The 24,983-nt window shown below is 38.1% G+C and overlaps 1 protein-coding gene across 25 annotated transcripts in view; it reads left to right on the top strand.

The window, feature by feature from the left end:
- RIMS2 (regulating synaptic membrane exocytosis 2) overlaps positions 1-24,983 on the top strand; it is a 598,980-nt gene that overhangs the window by 555,073 nt on the left and 18,924 nt on the right. Inside the window, exon 1 of one of the 25 annotated variants that reach the window (XM_077748269.1) lies at positions 13,580-13,721. The exons of the other annotated variants lie outside the window; for them this stretch is intronic. Coding sequence (XP_077604395.1) covers positions 13,580-13,721 — 142 coding nt within the window. Of the gene's footprint in view, positions 1-13,579; positions 13,722-24,983 lie in introns of those variants that run through there. 25 annotated transcript variants of the gene reach the window in all.

The following is a 24,983-nucleotide window of genomic DNA, read 5'->3' as shown; positions in this document are numbered from 1 at the left end:
GTCACAGACTGAAACAGGCTTCAGGCCCCGAGCTGGCAGTCAGCACAGAGCCCGACGCGGGGCTCGAACCCACGAACCGCGAGATCATGACCTAAGCGAAAGTCGGACGCTTAACCGACTAAACCACCCAGGCGCCCCAAGAATAATTATTTAATAATTAAAACCGCAATTCTCCATCTCTGAAAGTGTTCAAAGAAGAATTTCCAGGCAGATTCCTGCACTGCATAGAATGGTAAATTGCACCCATTGTCTTTATTGTAGCTTGGAATTCCACTGGGCCTTTGTCTGGAATGAGAGGCTTAGAGTTTGAGAAGGAGTGCTCTAGAGGGAATTTAGAAGAGAGTCTTTTCAATCGAAAAAGGAATCTGTGGAAAGGATTTATTCCTCGCCTGATCCCCATACACACATACCTCTTTTTTCTTAAATATCACTGGAATCTTTTTGTAAATTCAGAATGCTCACATTAGCCTGTGGACTTTTGGGTTATTGTGTAGAAATTCAGCAGATGGGATCTTTCCACGTGGCCTTGGCACAGTGTGGCAAGCTGCTTTCCACTTCTTCTACTGAAGGTTCTACCCCTTTCACTAAAATTGAACTTTCAAGACCAGTGACAGTTGGTACAACTTAAGGCAATATGTCCTAACATTTTAAATAACTTGTAAAGAGCTCAGTTCAATTATATATGGACAAAACGCACTCTGACACAGACATTCTTTGAATAGGAAGTAAATTGATTGACTTTGCAATCACAAGTTTGTTGAAATAAGACTTCATTATAGGCTTTAAAATTTACGAAATCCTTCCTCGGGATGTTTGACATCCTATCACTTACAGTGAGGACTAGATTTTCAGCTTGTTCAAAACTAGAAACTCACAGATAAATTCTATTTTATTTTATTACATTAACTCAACAAGATTACATCTCTCCTAAATATTAAGCAATGAGTAGACAGAGAAAGTGCAGCAGTGAATAAAACGGAGATGATCTTTGTTCTAATAGAAGATTCAATTGAGTAGGGCTGGGGAGAGAATAAAATATAAGCAAATACATTTTGCAAATATAGCTTTAGGATAATATTATGGGAGAGGGGGAAAGGATGCCATGCAGAATAAAAATGGCCTCTTACTTTGGATTGGATGGTTAGGAAAGGCCTTTCAGGCTGAGTCCTCAGAATGAGAAGTCAGCCATGACAGAAGACCATGAGACCAAGAAGAATTTGGTCTGTTTGAAGAGCAAACCAGTGTTGTTTCAGCCTGGTGATCATTGGGAGGTGTGGCTTGTGATAAAGTTGGAGAGACATGCAAGACCCTTCAAGGTCATGTGTTTTGTTATAATTGCAGTGAGAAGACATTGAAGAATTTTTAGGAGGGTGGTGCCATGACTCAGCATATTTGTAAAAGATAATCCTGGCTGCTTTATGAATAATGTCTTGAGAGCAAGAATGAATATGGCTTGGCATAGGATTAAGAGAAATGGATAGACATGAGATCTGTTTTAGAGGCAAGATCAATTGAATTTGATGATGATTGAACAAAGCATACAGTATAAAGCAAGGAATAAAATAGGATGTTCACATTTTTGGCTTGAGCAACTATTTGGCTGAGGAAGTCATTTATTAACAGAGGGAAGATAAGATTTATGTGGGAGCAAGAGTGTAGTTTGAGAGGTCTGTGAGGTATTTTAGTGGTGAGGTCAAGTAGACAGTTATCAGTTCGGAAACTCAAATGTGAGGTCAGTACTTGGTAATACATTTGAGTGACTGTATATGGTTTTTAAAACAGGAAATGGAATTGATCATGTGGGGAAAATATGAGAGCAGGGGCCCAGGACTGAACTGTAAGGATGTGTTGAAGATGTTAAAGGTAGAAATTTGATAGAAAGGGTGAAATCAGCCAAGAAAGTTGATGAGGAGGTACCAGAAATATAGGAGAAAAATCATAAGAATGTGATATATTGGAAGTCAAGATAAAATAATGCTTTCAGATTGAAAGAGTGGTTAATTCTTTTTTTTTTTTTAATTTATTTCTAGGAGAGAGAGAGAGAGAGAGGGAGATAGCGTGAGCAGGGGAGGGTCAGAGAGAGAGGGAGATACAGACTCTGAAATAGGCTCCAGGCTCTGAGCTGGCAGTCAGCACAGAGCCCGACGCAGGGCTCGAACCCACAAACCGCGAGATCATGACCCAAGCGAGAGTCGGACGCTTAACCGACTAAGCCACCCAGGCGCCCCAAGACTGGTTAATTCTGTAGAATGTTGCTCAGGGAGCCAGGAAAACGAGGCCTCAAAAGTCCCATTGGATGTGACAATATGCTATTCATTTTGGACCTTCTAAAGAATAGTTTCATTTTCAATCCATTATATTTTGGTTGATTTATTTTTCTTTTATAAGTCAATCTGTGTCTCTACAAATGTGATTGTGCATGTGTATGTTTGTGTGTGTGTGTGTATGTGTGTGTGTGTGTGAGAGAGAGAGAGATAACCAAAGTAATTTATTTCCTGATTTTCCCCATTAGTTCTATTTTCCTGTTGAATACTGTACTTTTCCAAAGTTATATGTTAGAATGTGGTAGTCTTACAATTTTTTAAATATTTATTTATTTTTGAGATAGAGAGAGAAGGAGCATGCAGTGGGGAGGGGCAGAGACAGAGGGGGACAGAGGATCCAAGGAGGGCTCTGCACTGACAGCACAGAGCCTGACATGGGGCTCAAACTCACAAACCGTGACATTGTGACCTGAGCCAAAGTCAGATGCTTAACCAACTGAGCCACCCAGGTGCCCCAGTCTTACAATTTTTAAAATTAATGTCCCATGATCCTGAAAGTGTGACATTATTATAGTCAAAACAGGAGTACTTTAGCTGCCTTTGCTTTGCTTTGTGCTGATATCTTAAATGCTCTTGTATTTAGAACACATGTGATGACTATTTTATTTACTTCAGAATGGTAAGGTTCTACCACATGCATCTTCTAAGTGGCGATAGAAGGCAGAGAATGTACCTTTGTCAGCCAATCCTGACCTATAATCTGAAGTTGAGAATAAAAATCAGTTCAGCGTGCCTAGGTGACTCAGTCGACTTAGCTCAGATCATGATCTCATGGTTCATGAGTTTGAGCCCCGCAGCAGGCTCTTTGCTGACAGCTTGGAGCCTGAAGCCTGCTTCAGATTCTGTATCTACCTCTCTCTGCCCCTCCCCTGCTCACACTCCATCTCTTTCTCTTAAAAATAAACAAACATTAAGAAAAAAATTGGGGGGGGGGGCACCTGGGTGGCTCAGTCGGTTACGCATCTGACTTCAGCTCAGGTCATGATCTCACAGTTCATGAGTTTGAGCCCCGCATCAGGATCTGTGCTGACAGCTCAGAGCCTGGAGCCTGCTCTGGATTCTGTGTCTCTCTGCCTCTCTCCCACTGGCATTCTGTCTCTCTTTCAAGAATAAATAAACATTTAAAAAAAACCTTAAAATTTTGTTTTAATTTTAAAAAATGATTCAGTTTTAATAAATGAATTTATAATAGTACAAAAATTTTATATGCCATTTTAAAATTGTAGTTACGTTGAATTTTAATGTGTAACCATTACTTTAAGATCATTGTCCTTGAAAAGTATCTTTTAGTATTTATTCAGGTATAATATAAGATTTATTAAGATATAAAGTTTGTATTTTTGCCTTACAGAGAACCTATAACATACTGCCCTTATCATGTGAAATACAGCATTATTTGAAATGAAATTAGTAGGTTATAACAGTGCATCACAAAGCAATGACTTTTTTCTAAAATGTTAGATCAATGCCAGGTAATCACACACATTAAAAATTAACGTATAACAGAAAATAAAGGAACTCAGAAATCCTATACCCCAGTTTTTCTATGTCCAAATGATGATAAATAGTGGCCAGACTATAAATATTTTGGAGAAAGCTTTTTGAATGGTGTTGCCAAATTTTAAGTATATATTTTTGGCTATTTTTTTAGGCTGTAAATCATGCATCAAGACTTGTACCTCCTCCCCAAATATCTTTTCAAAATTTGTTGTCAAGTATGGGAAGGGAAGTGGGATGTGAAACACTGCTCTGCTACAGTGTTGAATGGCTTGAGGTGCCAAGCCAACAAATCCATGTTATAAAGCAGTGGTCTAGGAGAAGGATTATAGAACATTCCCTTAACTAGAACACCTATCAGTTTGGGTCTCTTTATAATTTCCTATACTTATTAGAGAGTTTCTGTATGACACTACGAATTTACCTCTTACTGAGACTGTTTCCCCCCAGGTATAGTCCTCTGTCTGTTAAACCTGAGTTTCTCACCTTATTGTGGAAGTGTACGTAAAGTATGATAGGTGGAATCAGCTTGAATTGAATTTTAGGAGAGAAACATGTTTAATCTGTATTGTTATGTCCTGTTATTAAGTTTCAGATCAACACAACAGACAAACTATTACTTACAGACATCTTTGACATAGAGTCCCAGAAATGGAAGTCAGCTGATGCTTAGTTGCTTAGTTTGGTTTCTAAGTTCGCCACTTGGGACACAGTCTGAACTGTTTACCAAATGTACTAAGCTACGAATAGAACTACCTTCAGGCAGCCATTCACTTATGCCCAATCTAGGTGATGTTTGACCTGGATCTGTACAACAGGAATGTTTTCCATAGGGGTTTTTTTTTTCCACTTTGCTGTTAGAAATCTTACAATTTTTACTGCTTTGACAGATCCTCATTCTTCTCTACTGCCTTTGGTTTTTGACAACTCTAAATGACTTTGTTACAAATCTTCTGCCTTCATATATGATGAAAAATAAGTAAGGTGCCTACAATTAATGACTCAACTGTACAGTTAAGTCAAAATCTCTATGAAAACTGTTAAATTCTCTATTTTTATGTCAGCATGGTATCAAGCAGTACAAAAATGTATAACCACTTATATCCAAGCAATATATGGCTCAGTAAAACAAATTGCTAATCAGAGCAAGTCTTTATGTACGTGTGTGTTCAAAGGAATATAGGAAGCTTAGCCAGTAAAGAGAAAGAACAAAGAGGAATAGATAGGAACTAGATTTACTTGTGATTAAAGAAATACCTCTATTTTCCATGCATATATAATATTATTCTCCACTCACTGTGGTATGAGTAAGGAGGAAATAATGAGGAAATGAGGAGTGAATAAGTAAGCTAATAATGAACAAGGCAGCTTAAATAAGCACACTGTTTATAAATATTGCATTGTGTTGGGCATTTGTACCTGAAACTTATATAAAATTTTTAGATCGTTCTGTGTGTTTATAGAAATGTTAATACTCACAGAATCTTTTTTAAAATGTTTATTTGTTTTTGAGAGAGAGAGAGAAAGAGCACAAGCAGGGAAGGGGCAGAGAGAGGGGGAGACACAGAATCCGAAGCAGACTCTAGGCCCTGAGCTGTCAGCACAGAGCCTGACATGGGGTTCAAACCCACAAACCGTGAGATCATGACATGAGCTGATGTCTGTCACTTAATCGTCTGAACCATCCAGGCACTCCAGTATACTCACAAAATGTTAAGATTTTGATCTCATATTGATATGAGATATTGCTAGGTGATGTTCATAGAATTCCAAGGGAGTTACAGTAGAAGAAATACCTCTCTCTCCTCTCAAATGTTTGAAAATGTTCTTCTAACATTACTATAAAGACCGTATAAATTTATCACAAGGCCAGAGCGTGGGTTGGAATAGTAGAACAGAATACAAAAGCAGGGAGTTTCTCAAACTTGGAAACCATCCGTGCTACTACCACTGCCCTAAAGGACTGGAAAGAGAGATGCCCTCATGAGTAGCGCTAACTCTTGCCCACTGAGATCCCTAAGAGACATGTTTAGTAGGGGTCTGAGAGACTTCTGTTTTCAGTGTCTTCTACCCCATTTGCTGCCGACCAAAGAGCCTTCAAAATGCAGCTCAGCATCTCTTCTTCTATGAAGAAAGGCTTCTCTGGCCCATGTAAGCAGAGCTGCCACTCCCTGTGTTACATCACCAGAGAGCCTAGAACGAATTATAAATATACTACTTATTCCACTTTATTGCACTTATTTGTTTGTCTTATCTGTGTTATCCTCCCTCTCCCCTACCACCAGACTCTGAGCAGCTTAAGAGCCAAACACACGTTTTGTGTACTTCTGACCCAAAGATCCTAGGAAAGAGTCTTGCATATGGTGCCCAGTAAATATCTGAATGAATGAGGAAATGAAGGAACGTGTGAAGGCCATCATACATCAGAAAGGGAGCTATCTGAATGATTGAAACACAATGGTATTTCATGTACCTCTCTTTTCCCTGGCCCTACACAGTTGGGAAATGTCTCTTTCTAGCCTCCCTATTGATCTTTAACTTATTATTGGATCATGCTTAATGTTATCAGTGAAATAAAGTGTTTCCTTTTTATATGAATATTTCAGGTTTTCTTTGAAAATGGCATTTCACATGACTTTTAAAACTTGTATAGCTGGTATATAGAAGGCATGAGCCTTCTTTTTCTAAATTTTGGTAGTACCTCTCGAAAATGCTTGGCTTATGATTGACTCCATTGTATTTTGGGAAGTATACTTTCGGGGGTGACCAAATACCAGTAAGTTACAAATCGCATGAGAGTATATTTCCTACTTTCTCTGAGGCTTAGTTCTTGTGGTTCTGTCTGAAGTCATCTCTGTACATGGACTCCTAAAATTCTTGAGGACATTTAGTAAGAGTTTTGGATTCCTGGTGATAGCTAAATGAATATTTATATAAATATGTCATATAAATATGGAGATACAACTCCTGTGCTAAACATTCTTTGTTATATATGGAAAAATAGTTCTTATCAGCAGCTGTATTGTCTAATGCTGATATCAGAAGGTTCTCTTAAGCCATCTTATTTAGCAGTTAGTAGTATGGATCATAGAGTCAGAAGATCTGCATTCAAATCCTGGATTTGCTACTTATGACATTGGACAAATTATAAACCAGGCATCAGTCTTCATGGATGTAAATTCTGGTTTCATTTCTTAATAACCTATATAACCTTGGACAGTAGTTTATCCTCAGTGTCCCTCAGATTCCTCATTTATTTTTTTCAATTTTTTCATTTAGAAAATAAAGATATTAACAGTAGTATCTCTTCCATAGGGTTATGCATTTATTGAATGAGTTGATGTGCTGGTATGTAAGGTCATTTAGAAAAAGATCACGGGGCGCCTGGGTGGCTTAGTTGGTTAAGCGTCCGACTTTCGCTTAGGTCATCATCTCCCGGTTGTGGGTTCGAGCCCCGCGTCGGGCTCTGTGCTGACTGCCAGCTCAGAGCCTGGAGCCTGTTTCAGTCTGTGACTCCCTCTCTCTCTGACCCTCCCCTGCTCACGCTGTCTCTCTCTCTCCTAGAAATAAATAAAACATAAAAAAAAAAAAAGATCTGGCATGTAGTAAGTGGACACACGCGTTAGATTTTTCCACTAGGATCTGAGCTGTGTGTGGAGCTGATTGTCCACGTTTGTTCACTGCTATATCGCCAGTAACTAGAATAGAGTCTGGCACGTGGTAGGTGCTTAACATATATTTATTGAATTAGTGCGTATCACTTTTCTTGTCTGTGATATGAGAATAATGACAGTAGCTACACTGGAGAGTGTTTATGAACATTAAGTGAGGAAATGTTTATGAAAAACAGAACATTAGCTAATATCATCGTCATTATTATTGTATATAAAGGGCCACAAGTAATATTAGAATCCACATATTTGTTCTTTCCCTTATCGTCTAGCTGCTTGTATGATTCATAACTTTGATCTTTAGAGGGTTTTTATTCCTTCTTTCTTCAGTCAAATCCTATTACTGCTTTTTAGCCTACTCAAGAAATTAATTTGCTTACCTCTATGGACATTTGTCTGTCATAAGATAAAGGCAAACATCATCCTAAATCTCATTACAGAATAATGGAAATGTTGATCATTTAATGTTTCCTTTTTTATCTTCTTATACCCTAAACATCCTTTGACTTCATCAACCTTTGTGAAAGTTTCCGGTTGACCAGCTGCTAACAGGTGCAATCTGCTATTAACTTTGTAAATCTGCTGAGTAAACACCAAAACTATGTTTGAAAACTGAAATCACAAAAGCTTACAATGTATTTGTAACATGTTGACATTAAGCTAGGGAGGGGAGAAAAGATTGTATAGTTTGGATTTCATATTCAAGTCAAGGGTAATTGCCCAAGACTATTAAATACTTTTAGCAATCTGAAGTCAGTAGAAAATGTTGGTTGACTACGTTGGTTGGATTTTTTCTCTCATGACTTAAATGAAAAGTTATTTTGTTAAAGAAAAAAAGTATATATTAGGATTCTTAGAGTTGGTTTCAAATTTTATATATATATATGTATGTATGATTTATTTTTTTTATATATATATGATTTTTATTTAGCATAGAATCATTGCTGTAAGGAGGAGTAGTTCACCATGGCAGAATTGACATCAGTTGTGAAGACTGAGGTAGAGATGAATTTTCATGTTTTTATATTTAAAAAATTTTTTTAATGTTTTACTTATTTCTGAGACCGAGAGACAGCGTGAGCAGGGGAGAGTCAAAGAGAGAGGGAGACACAGAATCTGAAACAGGCTCCAGGCTCTGAGCTAGCTGTCAGCACAGAGCCCAACACGGGGCTCGAACTCATGAACCGTGAGATCATGACCTGAGCTGAAGTCGGACGCTCAACCGACTGAGCCACCCAGGCGCCCTGAATTTTCATGTTTTTAAAGCAAGTGTATATCAAAAGGTTAAATCAGTCTGTAGCATGGCTCTATAACCTATTCTGAGCAATTCCTGTCTCTTCTAGCAACTAGCCATTTCTGGGTTGTCTGGAAGACACTATATAGCACCAGAGTAGCCATAGGAATACTTTACCTCTTTCTCATAGCTACCTTTGGACCTTTTGCTACTTGTTTTCTCCACTACTTCTCACAGGGCCTTACTTCCTTTCCTTCCCTCCCTTTGTTAGTAACTTACATTCTCATTAGCATCACCTACATCTTCTCTAAAGTAGAAAAGAGCAAGTTGTGCCAAAGGCACAACTCTGCTCCTGCTTGAACTAATCTGTAGTCTAGACACTCTGTAACTATTTCACATAATAACCTTTTTATACATTCACTTAAGTGACCAAGTCTCTATTTCAGAATAAATTTAACATATTTTAAAATTTGGGTGATTTTTTTTTGAAAAACAACTTTTTATGAATGGGGATATAAATGACATGTAACTTTCTAGACCTGTTAGAATTGATGGCTATGTTTTGATTTTTAAAAAGCAAATATAGATTTACAATTGGTGTTACAGATTTAGTTTTAATAATTATTTTACTTATTTTGAGTCACCTGATTTACTGTACGGTTCATACTTTATCCGTTCTATTTTTGTGTAAGTACGCATGGTATGAGACACCTGTGATACATTATACAGGCAGGGCCTTGAACCTGAAATCAGATCTTCTGAATTTGAGTATTGCTCTACCACTTTCTAATTAAGCAAGTGACTTGCTATTATCAAATCTTTATTAGCTCATCTATAAAGAAGAAATAATGACATTCTCAGGGTTGACGTAAGAATGAAGGGGCATAAATGTGGGATATGTTTCATATTAAACAAATAGAATGCTATAATAGTATATGCAAGCTATATTTATATATCTCTTCTTCAGAAAGATGATTTTCATATTTAACAGTGGAATCTATTTTCAAGGCCACATTTTGCTTTTAGAAGGTAATTTATTGTGTATATTTGTGACTCACTTTTTTCTCTGGTTATTTTTGGATGAATAAGAAAGTTATAAATAATGCAAATACTGGATTATAATGTGTCTGGAGTTACACTTAGTTTTATATGATGAAACTATCTAATGGCCCATCATTTAAGAACCACATCCAAAGCCATTTGGATATATATTCTTGTATGGAGGAATGACATTTTTAGTCTTTTATCAGTGGTTTCTTTTGAGTGTAAATTTTCAAATTCACTTGGGGGTGGCAGTATTTATATCAGAATGGAATAAGAAATAATCAGCTTGCTGAAAATGTATAAACCAGAAATATTATATCTGTGTGTAAGGGTGTGTGTGTGTGTGTGTTTATGAAATACATAGGCAAGCAATTGAGCATAGGAAAAAAAGTGGAACTGTTAATTTTCTCAGTAAGTTCAGTGTCATTCAAGGCCAGAAGTCTCTAGCCATTACTGGGTTTTTCTCTCTAATGCCCATGTGCCAACATTCTACTTTTTCCTTAAAGCTATCTTCGTTGAAACAAGGGATTTTCTTCTGTCTTTAGTGCTCCCTACTTCCCCTTATGCCATTCTTCTATCATTTTCTATATCTCTAAGATTCTAACTATAGGAAAAAAAATATCAAAAAGCTTCCCAGGAAAACCCTGTTCTAAAACTACAAGAGAGAAATTATGCTTATATGGAAATAGGTGTGTCTGCATGACTGTAGACTAACTTCTTCATGGTGAAGAAACCGAGGTCATTAACACAGAGAAGGGCCCAAGCAACTCAGGAATGACCTCTCTTTCAGGTTTTAGATTCCTTGTCCCCATGCAGTCACTAGTAGAAACCCAAGATAGTCCTTTCCAAAGTGACGTTGTCTCTGGATGCTGAAATAAAAGTTTCCACCCCTAGCTGGTTTATTTTCCTAGGATTTCCCTGTTCAGTCCCTCATCCTCGATACTTTCCTCTTGACCGCATCTCGACACACACGTGCACACATGCACGTGCATACATACACATGCATACGTCTTCTGCAAACAATACTGCAATTGATGCAGTTACTTCATGGGCCAAACTCTAGTGTTTTGTTTCATTTTATATTTCAGGATGCTGATCAAAACTTAATAAGTTATTTTCATGACTCACTAGAAATTTGTGACCCACAGTTTTAAAAAAATTAGATGACTTTCAATAGTTTTTTCAGCTTGCAAAACTCTGTGATTCTTTTCATTCTTATTTAAAAAAATTCATTTGATTAAAAAAAAGTTTCTATTCTCTGAATAAACAGCAATATGGTATGAAAAGTGCTCTTAGAGTTTCTGGTTTTATCAATGTTCTATTGAAATGCTGATATTTTATGAAGGTGTATAATGAACAGGAAATTGAACTAAGAAGGAGTTGTAAGAATATTAATAAGAAAGGACAAAAACCTACCAGAAAAACAGAAGCAAGAACCTGGGATGATCCTAAGGATAAACAACCAAAAGTTGTTATGTGATGGCATGCTTATTTGTACTGAAAGTTTCCTAGTTTTTAGAAAGATTTGAGGGGATTATTATTTGAATGCATTTTTAAATGCTTATTCATTTTGTGAGAGTGAGCAGGGGGAGGGGCAGAGAGAGAGGAGAGAGAGAATCCCAAGCAGACTCTGTGCTCCATCCCACCAGGCGAGAGATCATGACCCGAGCAGAAATCGAGAGTCGTAGTTTAAAAGACTGAGCCACCCAGGCGCCCCTACCTTTTTCATACCTTCTAACTTGTGGTGTCCAATGGCCAGAGTCATTCGCATACAGAGAAGGCCCTGTGTCATCGGCCCCCTTCTCTGCCCCTTCCCTCTCTGACCCCCTTTCTTCCCCCTCACTTGCTCCACCGCAGCTGCACTGGCCTTTTTGTCAGTCCCCGATGCACTGGGAACCTTTACAACAGAGCCTCTCTTTGCCTCAAACTTGCTCTCTTCCTCATGTACCCAAATGGCTAAATTCCTCAACTTCTTCAAATCTTTGTTCAAATGTCACCTGGTCAATGAGGCCCACCCTAACAGCGCCCCCCCCTTTTTTTTCTTTGAGAGAGAGAGTGCAGGGGAGAGTGGTAGAGGGAGAGAGAGACAGACAGACAGACAGACACAGAAAATCTTAAGCAGTCTCCACGCTCAGAGTGAAGCCCATTGTGGGACTTGATCCCTCAACTCTGGGTCAAAGTCAAGAGCTGGTAGCTCAACCAACCGGGTCCCCCAGGTACCCCTGCAGCCCTTTTTTTAAATTGCAGACTATTCCATCCCTCTTAATTTTTCCCTTTTGCATTTATCCCCCTCTTGACACTGTATAATTTACTGATCTATTGTGTCTGTCTCCGCCTACTAGAATGTAAGCTCCATGAGAGCAGGGATTTTTTTTTTTATCTGTTCTGATCATTATTGTGCCCTAAGTGTTTACAAAGGTACCTGGCATATACTAAGCACACAACTATATTAACTGAATGAGTGTTTGAATCTCCCAGTATGTCAAGCAAAGAGCTTGTACATCTGTACCACTTAGGAAATATTTATTGTATGAAAGAACAATTGTAGATTGTAATATTTGCATCTTACAAAACACTTTTGAAGTCCCCTCTAGCCATACCCAAGAATCAGAGCAAGACATGGTTAGCACTGGAATCATTGTGCCCTACCTTCCGAACCCCCACCCGAGATAAAGAAGCTGAGACGTTGAGTGGCTTGTGTAAGCCACAAAAAGTGGGGCAGTCTTCTGACTCCTATTAACAAGGAATTGTGGTTGCTTTATATTCTGGGGTAGAGATTTGCAGTTTACAGAATGTGACATGTTAATTTCACTTACAAACTTTTGTTTCTAGTATGTTTGTCTTGCTTCCAACTTCATGTTAAGGGGACATGTCTTTTTTTATATGTGAAAGCCTTACAATGTTTATTGTCATTCTTAGCAACAATAAGTAGCAGGTTATTTAGAGAAAGAAAGCATTAAACATTCCTGAAATTAAGGCAAAATTTACAAGCATCAGAGTACGTTTTTAGTGTACATGCTTTCTCAGACTCTTGAATTATTTTAAACCTTTTTCCCCCCCTCTGTTGACTTTTGGGAGGGGTTGTTTTGTTTTAAATAAAGACAGAAGGTAAAATAAAGTTTTAATTCTAGGATTTCGGGTAATCTGTTATTGGGGAGCCTTGTGTTACAATTGGGAGAAAATTTCACTATTTCCTGTCTATGCTTGAGGAGCGTTAACAAATTGTTAAGTGAAACTGAGGACAGGGAAAGTACCACTAACTGGCCTGATGTATTAGCCATCTGCGATGCCTGACGTATTGCGTGTGATTAACACCACCGTCTGGCCCTAAGCACGCGGTGGGAAGAAGCGCAGGTAGCAGGGGCTGCTCTGGGTCGGAGGTGCCCAGACGCCGAGGCGCGCGCTCCGGAGCCACCAGCCCACCGCCGCCTCCCCCTGCGGCTGCTGATTGGCGGGGACCACAGCATCAGCAGCATCTCCCGGCGAGGGGAGGGCGGCGAGACTCAGGCAGCCACAGCCGCCGGGATCCTCAGCTCCCTCCCGGCGAGACCTCGGACTTTTCGCCCCGAGCAGCCCCGTCTCCGCCCGCCACCGCCTCGTTCCCTTCCTCCTGGCCCCGTCCCCAACAAAGTGGAGGGCCCGGCCGCCGGGAAAGCCGCATCTGTTCCGGACCGGGTCGGGGAGGCCGGGCCCAGACCCCCCAGGGTCCCGCCGCACCGTCCCGGCCCCCGAAGCTCTGCGGTCGCCGCGCCCCAGCCGCCAAGACGCCTCGTATCTTGTACCGCGGGAAGAGCGGGTCTTCGTCCAAGATGGGCCGGCAGGGCTTGGGGGGCGCCGGCGCCGCGGGGCGCTCCATGCAGCGCTCCCAGAGCCGGAGCAGCCTCTCCGCCTCCTTCGAGGCGCTGGCCGGCTACTTTCCCTGCATGAACTCCCTGGAGGAGGAGGAAGGAGGTGAGGCGTTTCTATCCGTTCACCCTTCGCTTCTCGGTGGGTGGAGGGTTCGCAGGGGAGGGAGGGAGAGCTCCCAGTAGCAGGGTCCCTGCCCCGCCCGGCTCTCGGTGACCGGGCCGGGGCGACCGACCCCCAGGAGCACGGGCTGAGCCGCGAAGTTTCTTCTATTGGTTATTCCTAGAGCTCCAGAGGCGCCGACTTGGGAAACGGTTTTCCTAGTGAAGTTCATTATCAAGTCCTTGCAAGTTGAGTGAGGATGTAGTCTGATGGGAGGCAAGGCAGCGGCCGGCCGTGCACCCCGCTCTTGGTTTTGTTTACCCCGGCCGTCTCAGTGTTAGCGTTTGGCCTTGAGGACAGAAGTATTCAAAAATTAAAAGGAGAGGCAGCAGCGAAACTTTGATACAGGAATCTCCGCTTGTTTAAACTCAAGATCCGGATGAGGCGAAAGGGTGATACAATGAACAGGCTGACCATACTGAAGGCGCGTTTGTACTCTGGACACTGCGAACTTTGTTCACAGGACACAGTACTGTCAATCTGACCATTGGTTGTCTCTCTCTGGTGTGAAGGGATGCCATTATAATTAAGCTAAAGAGAAAAATGGGGAAGGGGAGTCATTGTTTTAAGTGAGTCTTCACCAAGTGGTTTCAAGACCTTCATAAAGTTTTAAATAACACAACATAGCTTTTCTTCATGAAGAACTTTCCATGTAAGATTTAACAACTAACCAAAGAACACATAATTTGTAACTCACAGTACGAATGGACTGCTGAGTAATGGCATCCCAACATTTGAAATACTGTTTATTAATTTATTGATCTGGTAGTTGCAAACCGTGTTCATCTTTACCCGCATATCCAGAGTAGGTTAGTTATCATCATATTAACTCTATTATTGTATGTAATTGAATTTATTTTTGCTTTTATTCTGTGACAATCAGTGATCTCTTATTGAGATATCTACGCTGAGCTCTGGAAACTACCTGCTGGAAGAAGAGATAGAAATAGACTTTTCCCCCTATTTTTCCCAGTGGAGGGGCCAGGAGGTGGAAGACCGGTGGATGAACAATGGGTCTTCAAAAGAATTCACTAGATAGAGCTATCCAGATTTCTTCTAGTTTATTGTTGCAATATCAGTTTCCTATATAGATCAATCGAGTTTTAATAGTAGGGTACTTCTCTATACAAACACGACTTTTAATTTTCATACTAATCCCTTGCTGTTTTTAATTGTACATTTACATTTCGCTTGTTTTCTACAATTAAATATTTAAAGTCTCAGGAAATGTAAACAAGTCAAGAAATTAGAAAATCATACTGGATAAATGAATGATCATGATTGTAGCTAAAACTTTCAGTATTTATTATGAGCCAGGCACCATTCAGAGAACTTAACGGTATTTACTCTTCTGGCCCACAACAGCTTTATGAGGCAGTATTTTTATTATCTCTAATTCACAAAGAGGAAACTGAGGCAGGGAGAACTTCAGAAACTTACTCAAGGTCAATAGAGTTGTGTCTGAACCCAAGCAGTCCACAGTACAACCTGGGCACCCAACTCTGGGCCATACTAGACTATTATTGTCATACACTTGCCCATAGTCACGTATCTAGCAAGAGGTGAAGTGAGATCTCAAACCAAGGTGTACCTGAAAATACATATTTAAATAAAATGAATTATTATAGACTCATTTCTCAATTTTTAATTTTTACACCAGGTCTCCAGTCTTGAGTTTGCTTAACATAAACTACCATTACTCTTCCCTAAGTTATAACTAGAATTGTTGACTTTATGAGATCCCATCCTGAAAAGACCAGAAGAGCTTATATAAACATGAAAATTTTCAGAATTTACAGTACATGTATTTAATCTTGGGTTATATAGACTGTCCCAAAAGACAATCTTATATCTACACATGGGAAATTGAAATAGATCTCTGTCCTACAATATAGCCTATTGAGCTGCCAAGACAAAACGTTTCAAAAGGAAGCCATTGTTTTTAAAATTAAGCATATAGTTCTCTACAGGTAACCAGAGAGGAAGGACTCCCCCTGAAGGAGAGGTCTTTCCACTGGGCTACCATCATTGATACCACCAAGAGAAGAAATCCTAACCTTCCCCTTTGATTTTACAGTATTTCTGCCACCCTAGAAAGTCCTGAGGTTTTTTTAGGGTGTTTCAACATACCTGCAGAGTTGTAAAAGTTTAAAATCACTGCCCTGGGACAGTGCTTCCTACATTTTCTTTTTCTATTGAGACTCCTCGCCCCCCCCCAAGGAACACGTGATGTTCCTGTGGATAACATACTCTCATAAGCTTACTCAGGAATATAATCAGAACTGTGGGATCCATTCTAATTTATAAAGAAAAGTAAGTCCATCACAACAGATGACTTTCACGCTGGATGAGAACAACTTGTCTAGGGATCAGCCGTCTGCTAACTAATATAATTTGACTGATGAAAGTGATTTTAAATTAATCTGATTTTAAAGCTAGTCTTTTTTTGGTTTTTTTTTTTTTTTCCTTTTTGGTCTTTACAGATACAGTGCAAATAACTAATCTCAAATGGACTCTCTGTTCCAGTTCGATATTCTCATTTCCTTCTTATAATGCACATCCAGACATTACCATTCTGCACAAGAAGTACCAAGAAGTTTTATTTTGGGAGACCATGTTCTTTGTATTTATTCCCTCATTCAAACATAGTTAGTGAGGCTATTTGATATGTTAGCTATCATAGTCCTTGAATGACTGGATATGCTCCCCACCCTTTTAGAGCTTACAGTCTAATGAAGGTAGAAATTAATAGGAACAACATTGTGACCAATGTTAGGATGGCGAAATACAGAGCGCAAGAAGAGATTATAAGAAAATCTAATTTAGGAGTTAGAGAAAGACACCCTGAGAAAGTGAGAGTGAAAACATGGATTTGAGCATCAGTGACAGGTCTGTCTCTCACCTGCTGGGTGCACCTGTGAAAACCATTTGCTCAGAGCCCACAGCTAGGAAGTGACAGAGCTAGGCTCTAAATCCATAATCTGACTCTGGAGTGTATCATCCTAACTACTTTGTGTGTTGTTTCTTCATGATTACACTACATTTTCTCATAATGTGCTAATGAGTTGACGACCAGGTACAGTACAATAATAACAGTTATAAATGATAATAATAGAACACATTTTCTGTGCCACATTCCTTTGGTTTCATGACAATTCCTCAAGGAAGTTATTATTTTCAACATTTTACACATGTGAACACTGAGATTTAGAGATGTTAAACAACTTGGCCACCGATTATAAATTTCAATGGGGCCAACTTCATTGAGGATGAAAGGCTCATTCCTATAAACAAATAAGATCCTTGATTGGTCTTTATAGTATCACTTTTGTATGCTTGCAGTTCTTTTTTATTGGGGGGGGTTCTTAGTTTTTGTTTTGTTTTGTTTTGTTTGCTTCCTTTTCCCTGGATATATTCTCAATAACAATTCTCCAATCCTCTGAGCAGCTTTTTTGTTTTTTAAGTAAAAGTAATAATAACAGTCCCTAACTTGTTACTTAACAGCTTATGAGTTATATTTACTTATTTTATCACTGAACCCTATGAGATAAATATTAACTTCGCTGTGTAAACTACTTGGCCCTACATGGAGACCCCAACGTGGATATTATTAGATGTAGAATTTTTAACCATTACATGTAATTCTACAAAGAAGGTATCATTTCAAGGAAAAGTTGCCATTCCTAGTAGGAGAGGCTTCCCCACAACTTGCCACCCATGGATTCAAGGGCAAATGATTATGTTTTATAATGTAAGAACACGGCACATTTTCTAACACTTGGCAGATCTGGTTTCTCAGAGGCTATTTTAAGGTTACCTCTGGTTCCGGGCTAGTGATTCTTGTTCAGTTATGTACATGTAATATGTGATGAATTCGATTTGCTTGATTTTATGGCCTGCCGTCTTCAGTTAAAATGCGGCTTGGCAATCATACAGAAGAGATCCTATCAACTTAACGCTAGTAACTGAATTAATTAGTTCATTTAATTTCTTTTACATGCCACTAGCTTGGAAATTAAATTATAGGAAAACCATCCAAGAAACAGGAATAGTTTTAAATTACCAGAAAAAACTGAGACAAAGTTTTTTGCATATGATAGTGAAGCTGTGAGGAATTAATATTAAAGGAACTGAAGAGACTAATAGAAAAGACTATTTAATTCACCCTTTAACAGACCATGCAACCAATATGAAGAGTATAAAAAATATTGTCTTAGTCTAATCTTTGTATATGGCAAAGGATACACTTAATTCTTTTTTTTAAAGTTAATTTATTTATTTTGAGAGAGAGTGCTGAGAGCAGGGGTGGAGCAGAGAGAGGGGAAGAGAGACAATTCCCAAGCAGGCTCCATGCTATCAGCACAGAGCCCAGCACGGGGCTCAAACTCACAAACCGTGAGATCATGACCTGAGCAGAAATCTAGAGTCTGACATTTAACTGACTGAGCCACCCAGGCACCCCTATATTGTTCTTAAATTCAATATGGAGCTAGACATTTTAAACTTTGGTGATCATAGTTTTTGCACCTCTTAACAATGCCAGTATTGGGGTAGGACATCCACAGACAGTTCCAGTCTACATATGTGTCTTTTCTTAGGAGATAATGTTTTTCCTGGATTATGATTGATTATATATAATACATCATTTCATAAATGAGTCCATATCATATTCAGCAATAGCACAATACTTTTATATTAGGTTCACATTCTAGGTAGATACAGTGAAACAAAATTTTGGAATTTTGGAATTAAAAATATAAATTTTTGGAATTATATTTTGGAATTTTGGAATTAAAAAAATGAAAAAACACTTTCATTCAGAGTACTTATTAAATATTAAATATTTTTGTCTGGGATTCAGAATTTTTCACCGGTAAGTGTCCAAACAGTATCTTTAGAGTAACTTAGAACTTTGGTACAAAAGTCAGGTTTAACCCCAGTTTGCTTTCATCCTGCAGTAGGTTCACTAAATTCAGAACTAGTAATGGGGATGAGCTCCCTTACGGAGACATCCTGTGTATGATGATGTATGAAAGAAACCCATGGAAGGTAGTAATGGCAGCATCCCATTTCTGCCGAAGACTATGGTTTAATGTAAATACTCTGTTGTTCTTAAGTAGCCCCTTATTATTGATCAGACAAGATCATTCTATACAGTTGTTCTCTCTCTAACTCTATTGTAACAGTGTTTGATGGAGAGGAGGGGGATTGACCTAATGCTATGTATGAATAATATTATTTGAACAGTTGAAGAAAAAAGCTAACATAAAAATGATGGCACCAGTTTAAGTTTTGAAGGATCATTTCTTAAGATGAAACTAATGAAAAGACTGTTTATTTTAGCTATTTCGGTGATCCGCTGTTCCCTTACTATTGTCTGAATCATGGGCCAGACAGGTAACATACATCAGTGAGGTAGGCCAGATGCAATACAAAGGGGAAGAGCGAGGACTCTGAAAAACTGGAGAAAGCTTAACCATCCAAAAAGAAATGGTGAATGCTCTGTTCAGTTAATTGATGCCAAATTGAGTATCAGCCCAGGGTTGGCAAACTTGCTCTCCTTTTTTCTTTAGGAAAATAGCTATAATTCTGGACGTTTACTTAAAATCTTTAACCTTTACAGTGTTGGCACCTAAATGAAAAAATATAAACATTATTTGGGCCAAACAAAACATAACCTGTTGACCAAATGTGTTCTACTAGTTGGCAACTTCTGCCAGGGAACTGCTTTCTTCCTTCCCATTCTTATTGTCGCCTTGATAGTTTAGGACCACATTTGCTCCCCTTTAAAATCTTCTGAGAGTCTCCCAATCTGCTGTCTACCTTCTGGGTCTCCCCACTCCGGTGTAACTTTATTGCCTGTACCAGTTCTCTTAAATATGGCCTTGATCTTGACACTGCCCTTCCTCCAAAAACTTAAGTAGATTCCTATCTCCTACTAAATAGTGCCGTTAGCCTGACACTCAGAATCTTTAACAACCCAGCTCTTATATACAGCATAGCTTCCCTGGTTTCTAAGGCCTTTTAGAAATACAGTCATTCAATAAAACTAAGCCTTCTTGCTCTTTGCCTCCAAATTCTTGTTCATGCTTTTCTTTCTATTCTTCTTCTACCACTATATCTGCATCATATCCACTTGCCCTTCAAAGCTCAACTCCTATTCTGTCTATGAAGTTTTCAGAAGGTGTATAAGCCTCTGTAGGCAGAGGAAAAGGTGCATGGACAGAGACCTGGGTTTCGAGTATTAGCTCTACCTTTTCCTAGTTGTGTGAACTAAGCAAGGTACTTAATTTTCTTGAGTGTTAGTTCCCTCATTTTTATGTGAAATGTGCATAACACTTAACCTTGGAGAGGTGTTGTGCACTGCATTGTCATGGTTATTATTCTCTTCTGATCCCATGTCAAAATGTGTTTACCTTTTTCTGAACTAGATCTGTGCTGTCCAATACCGAAAGCACTAGTCACATGGCTATTTAAATTTAGATAGATTAAAATAAAATTAAATTGGAAATTATTTCCAGAGTCACATTAGCCACATTTTGAGTGCTCCGTAGCACATGACCAGTGACTACCTTATTGGATAGTGCAGAATTATTGAACATGTCCTTCATTCACACAAAGTTACGTTGGACAGTAGGGCTCCCAATAACTTAATAGTACTCATATAGCACTTAGACTATATCACCTTGGATTGTCATTATATATTTACTGTCTTAACTCACCTACTAAATTGTAAAATTATATAATAAGAAATTATGTGATCAAGTGTTACATGTATTTATCTCCCACAGTGCCTTACACCATGTAAGTACTTAGCAAGTATGTAGTGAAAGAAAAAAGGGACAAATAACTGGTTCATTTCTGTGTTCATATTATGAAATGGAAAGAAGCAGTTAGAACTGGAAGAGACCAAATGGCTTAAGTAACTATTTCCAATCTTTTAGGTACAAGAATGCTTGAAAGTCATGTATTCTTTGTGCTACACCTAGAAGTTGGGTATACTTAGCTCCATATAAACTAGGACCATATTTTTTTACTATAAATTATAAATGAAATGTGTATACAGTATGCTTCATTTAGGGTGCCTAGTTGTAATCAGTAGAAACCAATTCTAGCAGTTTAGGTGGAAAAGGTATTTGCTAAGGGATATTGGATAGATCACAGAATCTTCAGGAAGACTGAGATCCTGTGCTAGAGGTTAGGAATGTTTTCCCAAACCATAATGCGGAACTAATCCTACCGAACTACACTGCTGCTTGGCACAGATAACACAGCTTGCACTGCTGTCAACCTTCGATGTTGAATCACTACATATTACTATAGGACCTTCTTGGAAATTATATATTGCGGCCAGCACCCTCATTGGAATGGGAGCCTGTGGTGTGTCAGCTTCTTTGCTTCATTAGCTTCAGATTCAGAGTTTGGGGCAGTTGTATCTAATCCTCAGTACCAGAACCTCAGCCATTGATCATGCACTATCTGCCAGGCAGACTGGAAACATGAACCCCCAAATTTTAGTATCTACAATTGAAGGATGGGGTTTTTTTTCTTTTACATAGGAAAAGGGTCCAAATGCTAGTGACCCAAAACATTAAGCAATATCCACTTAGTAATATAAAATAATTACCAGTGGAAAAGCCACTTAAACTTAGCCTAATTACCTATTTTTATTATTTTTAAATAATAGTTTGCTATCAGGTTATTTTTCTGTTTGCTTGATAAACATAAGCAAATAGGGAAGGGGGGGCAATCTATGAAAGAAGGCTGAGGTAAAGACTATGGCTCTCTCAATTTTAACTTTTTCTGCAGATTTGGCTACCCAAATATTGCACACTCTTATTTTGCATACAGATCATAGTCAGTCTCTCCCTAAAAAGACAACCTTAAAATGTCATTCATATACTGCGTGCAAATTGAAATCTATGGTACTTGAATGATGTGCAGTTGTCTTTCTTATATCCACATGGGGCTTTTCATGTGATAGTGACCTGTAAACCTAAAGGTGAGTCATCTGCTTACAATACATTCAATTTAAATGGTAGAGTAGCAACAGGATAATGAAAATCAAAATTCTCATTTAGAAAGGAGAGAATAGGAAACACAAAACAATGAATTGTCCACAAGAGTGATCTAATCCCACTTAGAGGGAATGGCAAAGACTGACAGTAGAATACATTCCTTGATTTATTTATCTGGCAACCTTGGTTCTGTTTTCTGGAAACGTATTTCTTTGTACTCTTCATTGACCACAAAGATTTGCATTGAAAAGGAGACTATATAGTGTTCATAGCCAGCTTCTTGCTAGTGTAGATTAGGAAAGTCTTGAGTTGAGAGTTGAACAGATTTTTCTGAGTTTAGCTGTTCAAAAGCTCAGTAGTTGTACAAGTCTGTTTAATTCCAGTCAGTTTCAAGCATGAGTAGCTCTAACCAAACACCTCATTTAACAAAGGTTTTAAGCCTTAAGATCCTGTTCTTTTAGTTTGTACCCTCTGTGCTCTGCCCACTTCCTTTGCTCTCAGTTTAATACATCTACCTTGATATCATGTGTAAACAATGGGTTTGTGGGGGAGGTCAACGCCTTAATCCATTTTGGCCAGCAGTCTCTCTCCTCAGCTTTTGAATGGCAAGACCCCACTTATTTATACCTAATTTTCTTACTGCAAGTTTAGGATGATTTCACATTATTCCATTTTTCAAAAAAGGATTTGTATGGCATTTTACAGTTTTCAAAACTCTTTCATATAGATTATAGTATCAGATCTTTAGTCATAACTACTTGGGCCTATTTCTGGGCTGTGTTCTATTTCATTGATCTATTTATCTATTGTTTCACCAGTACAATATTGTCTTGATTTCTGTGGTCTTGAAATTTGATAGTGTTAGCCTTCCAACTTTATTCTTTGTCTTCAATATTGTATGGACTATTCTGGGTCTTTTGCTCTCCATAATAAACTAAAAAATCAGTTTGTCAACATCTATAAAATAAGTTGCTAGAACTTTGATTGGGATTGCATTGGATCTATATATCAATTTGAGAAGACCTAACGTCTCAACAATATTAAGCTTTGATATCCGCAAACATGGAATATCTTTCCTTTTATTTAGTTCTTTGATTTAATTCATCAGAGTTTTGTAGTTTTCTTCATATTATACCTAACATTACTTCATTTTTTATATGCTAATATAAATGATATTGGGTTTTTTTTATTTCAAATTCCATTTAGTCATTGCTGGGATATAGGAAAGAAAATGACTTTTGTATATTAACCTTGTATCCTACAACTTTGCTATAATCAATTATTAGTTCTAGGAGTTTTTACATCTATTTTTTTCAGATTTTTTGCATCAATCAATTATATTATCTATGAGCAAAAACAGTTTTATTTCTTCTCAATCTGTAGAGTTTGTATTTTCTTTCCTTTCTTTCTTTTCTTTCTTTCTTTCTTTCTTTCTTTCTTTCTTTCTTTCTTTCTTTCTTTCTTTCTTTCTTGTCTTGTCTTATTGCATTAGTTAGAATTTCCAGTGTGTTGTTGAAAGGAGTTAGAGAAAGAACATACTTGCTTTGTATTGAATCTTGGGGGGAAAGCTTTGAGTTTCTCACTATTAAATTTGCTGTGGCATCATTTGATGAAATCTTCACTTTTTGGTGTGGATAGATCCAAAGTGACACACTGAGAGATAGAACTGCATATGTATATAATAAGGAATAGCTATTTCTGGCACGTTTGTTTAAATTTTATCATAAGTATACTTTTTTCATCCTTATGGTAATTTTTTAAAGTGTTTAATTTTAATTCCAGTATAGTTAGCATAGACTAAAAATTATATTAGTTTCAAGTGTACAATGTAGTGATCCAACAGTTCTGTACATGATCCCGTGCTCATCATAAGTGTATCTTTAATCCCCATCACCTATTTCACCCATTCCCCGACCCACCTCCCCTCTGGCAACCATCAGTGTGTTCTCTGTAGTTAAGAGTCTGATTTTTGTTTTTTTGTTTTCTTGCCATCACGTTCATGAAGTCAGAACTTGGCAATACAGTTAACATTTTCCCATTTTTCATAATAAAACAAGAAAGCATGAATTGATTTGAATCTCAACAAAGTTCATAAAACAATTTATTTTATGTTTATTTGGACATGCAGTGAGAACATGAGATGAGGTTTCAAGTCACTGATTATTCTGGAATTAGAAATTAGTGTCCAAAATACTAAATGAGGTGGAAGACAGCCTGTTTTGAGAAATAAGCATAGGTTTTAACATTGCTACGGTTTGGGTTCAAGTTTAACATATATCGCTTGCTAGCTGTGTAGCTTAAGCAATTTCCTCAAAGAGAAAATGATAGTAATAATAACCACCACTGTTATGAGGACTAGAAGCAGGTAGATTTTATATCCAAAGCATCTTCACATACAAGTGAGTCAAGGAACAAGAGCTCTTTCCTTCCTTCCTTTGTAGTGAATTTTGTCATTGAATTTTTCCCAACTTTTATTGTGAAATATTTTAAACATACAAAAAAAGAGTAGAAAAGTAAATCTACTATATAGATAGATCAGTTTTTAGTTGACTTTATCTTCTAGTCTCTTCCCTGTTTCTCTCTCTTTCTCTCTCTCTCTCACACAGTATGCATTTTTGCTGAACATTTGAGAGTAAGATAAGTTGCAGTGTGTATCTCCTTATTAAAAATAAACTACATAAACAATAAAATTAATTAAAAAAATCTCTGTCATCTAATATGTCTTCAATATTCAGTTTTTTCAATTATTCCAATATTGTTTTTTATGGCTTTTTGTTATATATTTTTCCTCAATCCAGTATCTACTCAAGGCTCATTCATTGCATTTGGTTGTTATGTGTAATCTAAAACAGTACTTTTACCTTTTTGTTTTCATGATGCTAACTATTGAAAAATCCAGACCAAGTTGTCTTAAAGGATATCTAACAATCTGCATTTTCTGATTGTTTTCTCTATTCCCTGTATTTCCTGTAAACTGGACATTAGATCTAGACTCATGGTTAGTTTCGGTTTAAGTGTCACAGGTGAGGGCGCCTGGGTGGCTCAGGCTCAGTCAGTTTGACTCTTGGTTTTGGCTCAGGTCATGATCTCATAGTTCATGAGTTTGAGCCTCGCAAGGGGCTCTACACTGACAGTGCAGGGTCTGCTTGGGATTTTCTCTCTCTCCCTCTCTCTCTGCCACACCCCC

This window comes from Crocuta crocuta, unplaced genomic scaffold, assembly GCF_008692635.1.
Source record: "Crocuta crocuta isolate KB4526 unplaced genomic scaffold, BGI_CrCroc_1.0 scaffold39, whole genome shotgun sequence".
Classification (NCBI taxonomy): domain Eukaryota; kingdom Metazoa; phylum Chordata; class Mammalia; order Carnivora; family Hyaenidae; genus Crocuta; species Crocuta crocuta.
The sequence above is the reverse complement of the archived record's forward strand: the minus strand, read 5'-3'. Positions and strand labels throughout refer to the sequence as shown.